The following is a 12,958-nucleotide window of genomic DNA, read 5'->3' as shown; positions in this document are numbered from 1 at the left end:
TTTGGAAGTCATCTGCAGAGCTGCCATTTGGTCAACGCCACTTACCTTTGTCTCACATTATAAGATGGATGTTGTTTCCAAGAGGGCAGCAGAATTTGGAAGAGCAGTCCTGTTCTCTGCGGTGGCATGACGCCCGCCGTCCAGGGTCAGTAGCTTGCTAGTCTATCATATGTGCAATTCGCAGTTGACTACGACAGGAAATTATAAGTTGCTTACCTGTAACTGTAGTTTCCTGAGTAGTCACCTGTGAATTTGCACATCCCCGCCCTTCCTCCCCTCGAGTGTCATGCCCCGCCTTCTGTCGATTTACGACGGAAGAGAACTGAGGGGCCTGGCCCCGTGTTGGGCCTTTTATACTCGAGAGGGGAGGGGGGAGGGGGGCGGGGCCAGGCCTTGACATGAAATGTCTGTTTTTACTTCTAGAAGGTTCCGAGGCTGTACTGCGCAGGCGCAGGAAATATCATATGTGCAAATTCGCAGGTGACTACTCAAGAAACTACAGTTACAGGTAAGCAACTTATAAGTTCCTTGCATCTTAGGGACTCTTCGCTTTTACTGGTGTCTTTGGAGCAGATCCGATGCTCGAAGGATTTTGTTGGCAGGAGAAGCAGTAGCGCTTTCACCAAACCCTGCTGCTCTTGTTGCTGCTAAATCTCAAGTTTGCAGAATTTTCTGCTGCTTTCCCTAATCCATCTCTCTCTCTGTCTGTCTCTTCTTTTTGCCTCTCTCCTTTTGCTGGGAGCCCCTGTACTTAACCAGCTACAAAAATAGCAACACTGCAGAGCACGACGTCCCAAGCAAAACTCTGCCTTCTGCAAAGCCTGCATTACATAATTCCTGGGAAAAACATCAGAGGCTCTTTTTCGGGCCTCTCAGAGGCTCAGGTATTGAGGAAGGCAGTGGAGGCTTGTGCATTGTCCTTCTGAATGTGTCTGCATGGAATGCACACAGGCACGCTGCTGCAGATGAGAGGGAATTCTATGCAATGAAATGCAAACCAGGATAGGAGTCGGAATGAAGCCGTTGCTCCTCATGTTGGCTCCTGGCACCAAACCCCAAACAATCCATGGCTTATGATTACAACATATCCAAATTGTGTATGATAATTGAGTATCACATATAGTATCACTGAATATTATTATTTATTTATTTGGGGTTCTTGTACCCCGCCCTTCTCACCCCGTAGGGGACCCAGGGCGGCTTACAACACACTTAGATGCCTGCCACACAAAACAAGTACAACAATTCATAGTTACCACAATTCAAACCATCATCCCAATAAAAACAATAAAAAATCGATAAAATCAATACAAACCTAATTCTTCCTTCTACCCTATCAGTGTACTCTAATTCATAGATCTGTTTTTGATTCCACTTCGACAATCCTGCTGATCTTGCACATCTGATTGTCTTATTTAATTACCTGGTTGCCCAAAGGCCTGGTTCCACAACCATGTCTTCACCCTCCTGAAGGAGAGGAGGGATGGTGATGCTCTGATTTCCCCCGGGAGTGAGTTCCACAGGTGAGGGGCCACCACTGAGAAGGCCCTGCTTCTCGTCCCCACCAGCCTCACTTGTGACAGTGGTGGGGTCGAGAGCAGGGCCTCCCCAGATGATCTCAAACTCCGAGGTGGGACGTAAAGGGAGATACGTTCGGACAGATACACTGGACCGGAACCGTACAGGGTTTTGTAGGTTAAAACCAGCACCTTGAATTGTGCTCGGAATTGAACCGGCAGCCAGTGGAGCTGGCATAGCAGGGGGGTGGTGTGCTCCCTGTATGTCGCTCCAGTGAGCAATCTGGCTGCTGCTCGCTGGACTAGTTGAAGTTTCCGAACAGTCTTCAAGGGTAGAGCGTGTTGCAGTAGTCTATTTGGGATGTGACAAGAGCATGGACCATTGTGGCCAGATCAGACTTCCCAAGGTACGGGCGCAACTGGTGCACAAGTTTTAATTGCGCAAAAGCTCTCTCGGCCACCGCCGAGACCTGGGGTTCCAGGCTCAGCGATGAGTCCAGGATCACTCCCAAGCTGCAAACCTGCGTCTTCAGGGGGAGTGTAACCCCATCCAGCACAGGCTGTAACCCTATATCCTGTTCGGCCTTACGACTGACCAGTAGGACCTCTGTCTTGTCTGGATTCAATTTCAATTTGTTAGCTCTCATCCAGTCCGACACAGCAGCTAGACACCGATTCAAGGCCTGGACAGCCTCCTTGGTGACAGGTGAGAAGGAGTGACAGATCTGGACATCGTCCGCATAGAGATAACACCGCAGTCCGAAACTCCGAATGATCTCCCCCAGCGGCTTCATGTAGATGTTAAACAACATTGGGGACAGAATTGATCCCTGAGGGACTCCACATGACAATGGCTGTGGAGCCGAACAGGTGTCACCCAGTAACACCTTCTGGGACCGTCCCTCAAGAAAGGACTGGACCCACTGCAAAGTAGTACCCCCGAGTCCCATTTCTATGAGTCGTCCCAGAAGGATACCGTGATCGACGGTATCGAAGGCCGCTGAGAGGTCCAGCAGAACTAACAGGGACACACTCCCTCTGTCCAGTTCCCTGCGAAGATCATCTACCAAGACGACCAAGGCTGTTTCCGTTCCATGTCCCGGTCTAAAGCCAGACTGTGCCGGATCAAGATAATCAGTGTCTACCAGAAATCCCTGGTGTTGAGCCGCCACCACACGTTCCAGGACTTTGCCCAAATAGGGGAGATTGGAAACTGGCCGAAAGTTGTCTAATTGAGTGGGGTCAATTAGACAATGATGGATAATGTTAAAACATATCCAAATGATACAAAATAACAGAGTAATATTTCATCCCTGGTGTAAAATGGCAATCCATAGAGGGACCTGGCAGGCATGTAGCCGGGGGGGGGGGTTGTTGAGGTGCTTCAGCCCCCCCCCCCCCGAAATTCTCATGGTGGTTCGCGAAAAGGCCTTACTGGTGCATTATTTAAACTATGTTTATTCATATCATGATCTGATCACCATACTCAATATATCTCATATGCATGGGGGTATTGGGGTAATGATACAAAAGGTTTGCTAGGGTAGACCCTCTTTCACTCAGACTCACACCCCCCCCGAAACTCAGCCCCCCCCCAACCCCTCCCGAAAAAAACTCAGCCCTTCCCGAATCGAAATCCTGGCTACGCGCCTGGGACCTGGCACCAAAGCCCAACAAATACAAAAGGCCCACTAGATATGCATATAATGTTATGCCCAAATTATGTATGATGTAAAGTCATCCCTGGTATACAAGGGCAACCCATGGAGGGACCTGGCACCAGATACCAGACACCTCGATATAGGATTAATAATTTTAAGGCATACCCAAATTATATGCAAGAATGGAGCAATATGGCCTCCCTAGAAGAAAGTGTCAATCCATGGAGGGATTTCATCATCAAATACCGAGGGCCCACTATATAGAATTATAATGTAAGACATATCAAAGGATCCAAGGTTGAATAATATGGCATCCCTGGTATAAAATGGCAGCTCAAGGAGACAAGAACATGAAGCAACAGATCCAAATGACAGGGATTCCACTCAGAACATTTTCTGACTGTAGGAGTGGATCAAAAGTGGAATGAATGGCATCTTGGGGGTGGTGGGCTCTCCATCTTTGAATGTCTGTAAAGGGAGGTTGGATGGGCATCTCTGGAGTGCTTTCGCTGTGTCTCCACAGTCCAACACGGAGCAATACTTGCTTGGAAAATTCCACTTGTATTTATGGCCCGCTGTAAAAAAAAATTGATACGTTTCATAATAACACCTGTAAATGTTCATAAGGATCCCATAAATAGGCCTATCTGTCACAAGGTTTGTTCTTGAGATCTCTCTTGCGCTCAACGCGGGTTGTGTAACCTTCGAAACCCAATAACCAGGGCCAAGATAAGGCTGGGTCAGGGGAGTTTGGCCTTCTTTATCACCCTTTAAAGCAGGGACTGTGTCAATTATTATCCTGGGAGGAAAAGCCTGGAATTTTACTAGCCAGAAGGCAGGGAGAAGGGACATGGGCCTCCCAACACTAATGAATGAGGAACAGGGGCCTCTCAATGCCAGTGAATGAAGAATACGGCTCTCTGAACCCCAAGAAATTAGGAACATGGGTCTCTGAACATGAATGAATGAGAAACATGAGACCAATGAATGAGGAATATGGGCCTCTAAATACTAATAAATGCTCTGGCCAAACACCAATGAATCAAGAACACGGGTTTCTGAACCCCAATGAATGAGGAACATGGGTCTCCAAACACCAACAAAGGAGGAACAGGGGTCTCTGAACACTAATAAATGAAGAACATGGATCTTTGAACCCAAATGAATGAGGAACATGTCTGAACCCCAAAAAATGAGGAACATGGGTCTCCAAACACCAATGAAGGAGGAACACAGGTCTCAGAACACCAATGAATGAAGATCACGGGTCTCTGAACACCAATGAATGAGAAACATGGGTCACCAAACACCAATGAAGGAGGAACAGGGGTCTTTGAATACCAATTAATGAAGTATGTGCGTCTCTGAACCTCAATTAATGAGGAATATGGGTCTCTAAACACCAATGAATAATACGGGTTTCTGGACACCAATGAATGAGGAATATGGATCTCAAAATACCAATGAATGAGGAACAGTGGTCTTCAAAAGACAATGAACAAGGAACATGGATCTTCAAATACCAATGAATGAAGAACATTGGTCTCTGAACACCAAATGATGGAAGAACATGGGTTTCTGAACCCCAATTAGCAAGGAACATGGGCCTTCAAACAGCAGTGACCAGGAACATGGAATTGAAGCACCAATGATGAATGGACCTGGGCCTCTGAACACCAAAAAAGAGGAACATGAATCTCTGAATGCCACTGATTGAGGAAGATGGGTCTCCAAATGCCAATGAACAAAGAACATGGGTCTTCAAACCTCAATGAAAAAAAATATGGGTCTCTGAACAACAGTGAACCAGGAACATGGGTCTTTGAACACCATTAGTTGAGGAACATGTGTCTATAAACACCAATGAACAAGGAGCATGAGTCTTCAAACAGAAATTAACAAGGAGCATGGTCTCTAATACCAACAATGGATTGACATGGGACTCTGAACACTAATAAATGAGGGGCATGGGTCTCCAAACACCCATGAACAAGGAACATGGGTCTCCATACACCAATGAATGAAGAACATAAATATTTGAACATCACCAGCTGAGGGATATGAGTCTCCAAACATCACTTGTCCCATGAGAAACATGGGACCCTGATACTCTCATTGAGGGTCTTTGCTCTCTGAACATCACTAAACAAGGAACATAGGCTTCTAAACACCATGTATAAAGAACCATGGGTCTCTGAATACCTTTGATTGAGGGGACATGGCCCCTGAATGTTTTTCTGAATTACATAGTTAATTGATTTTAACAAGCAAATTGTGGTCCCAAATAAGAATTTTTCCTAGCTCTAGTTCTGGGCACACATTCCCCAGAGGTCTACGGAATACAAATCCCATGACCAATTCCCTATATTGGCTAGTGGATGGTGGGATCTGATACACACTCAGGTGGGCTTTGACGAGTGTAAAGGAAGGTCCTCCCTGGACCACAGAAGAAAACTATGACAGTTAGAGTGCAATAATAGCACTATAACTCCATTGTGTGGATGGGTCCATGTAGTAGATATTCCAACATGGTGGAGACAGAAAGATTTGCAGGCCATATTCCTCCTGAGTCCCAGTCATAAAGCAGGAGTGTAGCGGAAACTCACACACACAGCCCATGAAGCCCGAATCAGAGCAGCTGGCCACCTGATGCCCAGGGGATGGCAAGCTGTCAAGCTCAGAAAAGAGGCTCCTAATTAAACCATTGTTGGCATTAACATAGGTGGACGGCATTCCCTTTGCATCCCTTATCTATGCTGCAGAGGACGAGGAAGGTGCCATTTCTGCAGAGGGTTTGCTGCCCAGGTAAAAGGTTTTGGGTGGCCCTTTGGAGCCTTCAGTTCCCTTTGGAGTCTTGGAGTTACCCTTAGAGTCATGAGAGCAGGGGCGGTTCTTCCATTACGCGAAGTAAGCGACCGCGAAATACTTTGTTTTTCCCAGGGGCGGAATACTTTGTTTTTCCCAGCTTCAAAGCCTGGCTCCTTCTTGCCCGGGGGAATCCATTGTTGAGACGTATTAGCTGGCCTTGATTGACTCTTGTCTGCAAGGCCATTGAATGCTAATCAAGCTGATGGGATTTGGAGTACCTTCAACTGATTCAGCTCAGACTTCCACAGACCATTAAAACTCCCATTAATGACAGATCTGAACCAAACTTGGCACACAGAAACTCCATGACCAGCAGAAAACACTGGAGGGGTTTGGGAGGAATTCACAGTAATAGGATCCTAGTGTTGCAAGAGACCTCCAAGGGCCATCCAGTCCAACCTCCTTCTGCCATAAGGGAAAAACACAATCCAAGCACTCCTAAAAGATGGCTATAGAGACTCTGCTTAATAATAATACTATTATTAATAATAGTAATAGAATCATAAAGTAGGGAGACCTCCAAGGTCCATCCAATCCAACTTCCTTCTGGCATAAGCGAAAAGCACAATTAAAACACTCCTGATAGATGGCCATTTAGACTCTCAATAATAATAATAATAATAATAATAATAATAATAATAATAATAATAGCATCCTGGGGTAGTGTGGTGGTATGCAAAATAAAGTAATGAGAAGCAGCCAGAGATTTTTTTGTGTTTTGCTGCCAAATTTGGTGCCAGTTTGTCCAGCGGGTTTTGAGTTATGTTAATCCCACAAATGAACATTATATTTTTATTTATATAGATAAGATTATTTATCTTTAGTCGTCTCAGTGGACTTACTTGTCGTGGTCCAAAATATTTTATTTTCTTTGGAATTGCTATGCATTCCAGAAGAAGTCCTTGCAGAATGGAAGCCGTTCGTTCCATAAACACACAATATTTATTTAAGTGTGTGTGTGTGATGGAATGCATTGCAATTTGCAATTCCAAATAAATTAATATATGTGTGTGTGTGTGTGTCTGTGCATGTATGTATGTATGTATATGTATGTATGTATTAAGGGCTGTTCTGTCTTCAATTGTCTCAGCGGAATTGTCATAATGCAAAGATCTTGTATTTTCTGTGAAACCTTTGTGTCGTACTTGTAGATCAAAAATAACAAAAAAAAACTTAAAATTGTTGCCAAGTTTAATAAAATATTTGCATTTAAAAAACATTAATTTGTGTTAATTCTATGTAATGTAACTATATGAACATAATGTAAGTAACCTTCTGGTTTTAAGGTAACTCTTTACTCACCTCTACCTTTTATTTTTCAGTGATTGGGTTTTTTTGGAGGGGGGGGCGCCAAAATAATGTTTGCTTACCATTGAAAATTACCTAGGGCCAGCCCTGCATGAGAGACATGGGGTCACCCTTCAGAGTTATGGCTTCACCATTTGGAATAATTGGGCCACCCTTTGGAATCATAGAGCTGCCCTTTGAAGTCATGGTGGGGTTCCCTTTGGTGTTTTAGGGTCACAATTTCAAGTCTTAGGACTACCGTTTAGAATTGTGGTCTCATGGCATTATACAGTATAGACGTATCCTTAATATGAATCATCACTGCACTAATTAGAGCCCTATCCAGGTAATTCAATTAGGGGTGATGGGAGGTACATTCCCACAATATTTGCAGTGTTGTACCTTTCTTGGGGCCTTTTCACACAGACCTATATCCCAGAATATCGAGGCAGAAAATCCCACATTATCTGAGTGTGGACTCAGATAACCCAGTTCAAAGCAGATATTGTGGGATTTTCTGCCTTGATATTCTGAGATATAAGGCTGTTCCTATTAGCAATAAGGTATCTAATCTATCTCCAGCAGACAGAATGCCGATGGAACGACTACGTAGTTTCCTACGTCACTTACTTGTTTTCTGGTGAGAACATATAGGAGTTCTGATATATTGTTCTTTGTGTGCCTTAAAATTAATTTGCGATCTATTTGTAAATACAGTATCGGCTGATACAGGACCGGACCCACCGGTTTCCTAGATCCTACAGCAGTTATTTGTTTAGGAGATAAAGCAACAAACCCACATTGTCTATCGGACTTTGTCTATTGGACTTCCTAAGGCAGGCCTACGCACCATTCTTTTGCAATTGTTCCTTAAGTCCACACCCAAGAGATTGGGTTTTGACTCTGATTGGGAAGATATTGAACCAGAGTGTGTCTGCACTAAGCATGGGCAATCTTAGGCCCTCCAGGTGTTTTGGACTTCAACTCCCAAAATTCCTAGCAGCCTCAGGCCCCTTCCTTTCGCCCCTCAGCCGCTTAACGGCTATGGGGGGAAAAGGAAAGGGTCTGAGGCTGCTAGGAATTCTGGGAGTTGAAGTCCAAAACACCTGGAGGGCCCAAGTTTGCCCATGCCTGGTCTACACTATCAAATGAATGGGGATTGGGACTACTTTAACTGTTATGGCTCAATGCGATGGAATATTGGGAGTTGTCATTTCCTAAGGTGTTTAGCCTTCTCTACTAAACTACACATCCCATGATCCTAGATGGGAAATTCTCATATTTTATTTTAAAAGTCAGGAGTGTTGACCTCCTTTCCTCCTCCCTTTTCTAGATCCTTATTTCCATCTTGATCCATCCAAAGAAAATCCCTTCTTGCAAAGGGGTCTCCAAATTGTATGCCATTTGGATCCATAGAATCATTGGAAGGGGCTCCAAAGGCTATCTAGTCTGACCTGCTGCAGGATTGACCCTTTTCTTGATGCGTAGTGCAAAATCAATGCCTTTTAGGGTTATAATGTTAAGGGATATCTTTATTTCAGTCTTCATCCCCTCCACCTGAATGGATATACCATTCCTGCAAAAGGATCTTGGGATTGCAATCCATTTAGATTCATAGAATCATTGGAAGGGACCCCAAAGGCCATCTAGTCTAACCCTCTGCAATTCTCCGCCACTTTCTTCTTGGTTGTGCATATCCATTTATTAAACAGACTTGGCATTCTCTCTGTGTCTGTTGGCAAAGCCTCTCCACTTTTTGCATAAGATAAAGGATCATAGCAGATCATTTCCCCCCATTTTTCCTCTCCAAATGGAACGGAGGCCTCTTCCTCTCATATTATAAAAGAAGCATAAAAGTCTCCTGTCTTTTGCAGGGCTTTCCATCATCAGGATGAGAAAAGGCCAAAGCGACAGCCTCAGGAGCTGGCGGATGAAGGATGAGAGGTTGGCGGATGAAGGATGAGAAGCACAAAGGGAGCAATTTGCCTTGTCTCTCGGTTTTATGACCAGATGAAGGATGATGCAATGTGTTGGTCGCATTTGGGGAAGAAAGGCCATATAGGGCATGCCAGGAAGAAGTGGGGGTCTAGAAATCCCTGAAATGCATCTCTCTTCATTGCCACTCGGCATCTTTTCAGGCTGCATTTGCACAAACACCTCAGTACTCCTTGCCTAAGAAAACCCTATGAAATGTATGGGGCTGCAGGTGACTCGAAAGCCCACAAAATCTGGCTCCGGTCTTTTTCTCCCAGGTGCTACAATCATTAATTTTCAAAACATAGGTCCCTTTGGGATTGTCACTCCCAGAATCCCTCTCTAGTGGATGCTGAGACTGGCAGTCCAAGAAGAAGAAGCGTCTCCAAACTCAGAAAGACTTGCACAAAATCCAAGGTACTTTAGGCTATATTGTATTTTAGAGGAAGAAATTGACAATGTCAACAAGTGAGTTGATGGCATGCATGTATATGTATATGTATATGCATATATCTGTATATCTATCTATGTATGTGCATGAATATATACCACACACACATACCAATTATAGAGTTTCTTCTTATATATCTATATTTATAGCTATCATAAATACTCTAAATATATTGGATCCCATCTGATATTGACAAATTCAGCAAGTGCGTTGATGGCATGCATATGTATATGTGTATATCAATGTATATATGTATACATGCACATATACATTCCAACAATAGAACTTCTTCCTCTGGCGCGCATATATATATATATATATATATATATATATATATATATATAATATCCTACTTCTACTTAGGCTATCCCTTGTTGTCCAAGTAGGATAATCTTCCAGGGTGGGTCCGTAGGTGACTATGGAGCCCTTATTCTTGATCTGCATGTTCTTCCGCAGTGAGGGCATTGGTTTCCAGGTGGAAGGTGGTCCCGGTCGGGTTAGCTTGATGCGCCTTCCTCTTGGCACGTTTCTCTCTTTCACCCTCCATTTGTGCCTCTTCAAATTCTGCAGTCACAGCTGATCTCCAGCTGGAGCGCTCACAGGCCAGGGATTCCCAGTTCTCAGTGTCTATGCCAGAGTTTTTAAGGTTGGCTTTGAACCCATCTTTAAATGTCTTTTCCTGCCCGCCAACATTCCGTTATATATATGTAATGTTTGTTTGTAGGATTAACATAACTCAGAAACCACTGGACAAATTTACACCCAATTTGGACACAATATACCTATCAGGCCAACGAGTGACCATCACTCATAAAAACACTGAAAAACACAGCAGAAGAGTATTGTCGAAGGCTTTCATGGCCAGAATCACTGGGTTGTTGTAGGTTTTTCCAGGCTATATGGCCATGTTCTATAGGAACATGATTAAGAAAAATAAATTTCCAATTATTACAAGTCCCAGAATCCCTGTCTATTGAGAGAGCTTTGCTTGCCAAGAGCTGCAGCTGATAGGGAAAGAATAATTGTCTGAGTTCCTTGTTCAGTCAGACACAAGCAGATGTACTCCCACGAATTCTTTCTGCCTTGGATAATCAACTTTGCCTTGGATTGCAGCTCAGGGTCAGACATTTAACAGGATCATAAATATGCTGTGATGTTAGAATCAGAACAACCAATCAGAAGTTGCTTAAGTGTTGTTTTTACTAGTTTGATTATAAAAACACTGTTAAGTGCGCCACAAAGGGTGAATAGTTTTTTGTTCTTGACCAGGAATGGTCAAAAGTTATTCATCTCATGTTGATCAACTTGAAATAAAGCCTTGTTGAAAAACCTCATCGGATCTCATCTCTTTGCTGCCTTCCAGGCCTGTCACCCTAAATTCCCAGTCTCTAACAGTTCTAGAGGCATTTTTTCCTGACGTTTCGCCTGCATCTATGGCAAGCATTCTCAGAGGTAGTGAGGTCTGTTGGAAGTAGGAAAATGGGTTTATATATCTGTGGAATGACCAGGGTGGGACAAAGGACTTTTGTCTGCTGGAGCTAGGCGTGAATGTTTCAACTGACCACCTTGATTAGCATTTAATGGCTTGGAAGTGCCTGGGGAGAATCTTTTGTTGAGAGTGATTTGATGTGCCTGATTGTTTACCCTCTGTTGTTTTGCTGTTGTCATTTTTGAGTTTTTTAATACTGGTAGCCAGATTTTGTTCATTTTCATGGTTCCTTTCTGTTGAAATTGCCCACATGCTTGTGGATTTCAATGGCTTCTCTGTGTAGTCTGACATGGTGGTTGTGAGAGTGGTCCAGCATTTCTGTGTTCTCACATAATATGCTGTGTCCAGGTTGGTTCATCAGGTGCTCTGCTATGGCTGATTTCTCTGGTTGACTTAGTCTGCAGTGCCTTTCATGTTCCTTGATTCGTATTTGGGTGCTGCGTTCGGTGGTCCCTATGGAGACTTGTGCACAGCTGCATGGTATATGGTAGACTCCTGCAGAGATGAGAGGATCCCTCTTGTCCTTTGCTGAACATAGCATTTGCTGGATTTTCTTGGTGGGTCTGTAGGTGGTTTGTATGTTGTGTTTCCTCATCAGCTTCCCTATGCGGTCAGTGATTCTCTTGATGTATGGCAAGAACATTTTTCCTCGGGTTGGATCTTCGTCTTGACTCTCGTGGCTTGTTCTTAGTCTTGCAGCTCTTCTGATGTCTGAGGTGGAGTATCCATTGGCCTGTAGAGGTGGTTCAGTTGAGGTGGTTCAGTTCATCTTGGAGGAGGTGGGCTTTGCAGATTCTTTTTGCACAGTCTGCCAAGGCTTTAATTGTGATCAACAATTGGGTCACACCATTTACAGAAAACCCACACACACAGATAGATATCTACAATAAGGCGGAACTACAAAATGGAACTTGGGGAAGTTACCAGTACTCATGGGATAGGGGGCAGTATGGGGTTAGGGAGGGGTTTGGCAAGGGTGGCGGATGGTGATTGGATGTTTGGGTGGCAGGGGATGATTGGATGTTTATTAAACTGCACCACAACTTTGAACCAATGATTTTTGTTCCGGGGCGGTCCTAAACCGAACCCCTTTGACTGTATAAAAAGGCCACATGGCTTGAGGCCTGGGTCGTTTCCACGAGGCGCCATGTTGCGTAGGAGGCGACCCAAGCAGCTGCTTGACTTCTAAGTAAACTGCTTTCTTGAAAGAAACTGACTGCCTGTCTTGTTGTTCCTGCGCCCGCCGATTTTGCAGCCTAGGAAAGGAGGTCAGCCACTTCATTTTTGGTGACCCCGACGTGATTACTTTGAAGGGCCGATAACAACAAGACAGGCCCTGTTGGCAGGCCGATTGCTGGTCCGGGACCGGGACTGGAGGCAACCACCGTGAGCCGAGAAGAAGGGGGCCCCCGACCGCCGCATAACCAGTTGCGGTGCTTCCCTCTTTGGGCCGGGCCCGAACCAGGACAATCGCAGTCGAAAAGTTCGCAAGAAACCAGTCCGGGGAGGATCCAGGTGGAAAGTCCAGGGGCAGAGGTTGTTCCGATGTCTTCAGAAATCTGGCAAGTATAGTGGTCAAGTTAGACACTAGGGAACACACACATAGGGCTGGTACCAGGGGAAAGGAAGGGTGATCACTAAGTTTCCCTGAGGGAGGGAAAAGGGAGGAAGGACTGAAAACCTTGCGGTTCCTGAAGCACACCGTTGAGTG

The 12,958-nt window shown here is 44.6% G+C and overlaps 1 protein-coding gene across 1 annotated transcript in view; it reads left to right on the top strand.

The window, feature by feature from the left end:
- Positions 1-11,092, top strand: part of LOC137095362 (leucine carboxyl methyltransferase 1-like) — a 77,572-nt gene extending 66,480 nt beyond the window's left edge. The window contains exon 11 of the mRNA XM_067461955.1: positions 9,208-11,092. Coding sequence (XP_067318056.1) covers positions 9,208-9,296 — 89 coding nt within the window. The 3' untranslated portion in view covers positions 9,297-11,092. The remainder of the gene's footprint in view (positions 1-9,207) is intronic.
- Positions 11,093-12,958: the final 1,866 nt, after the last annotated feature.

Source organism: Anolis sagrei, chromosome Y, assembly GCF_037176765.1.
Source record: "Anolis sagrei isolate rAnoSag1 chromosome Y, rAnoSag1.mat, whole genome shotgun sequence".
Lineage (NCBI taxonomy): Eukaryota > Metazoa > Chordata > Lepidosauria > Squamata > Dactyloidae > Anolis > Anolis sagrei.
This window is presented reverse-complemented; position numbering and strand designations above follow the sequence as displayed.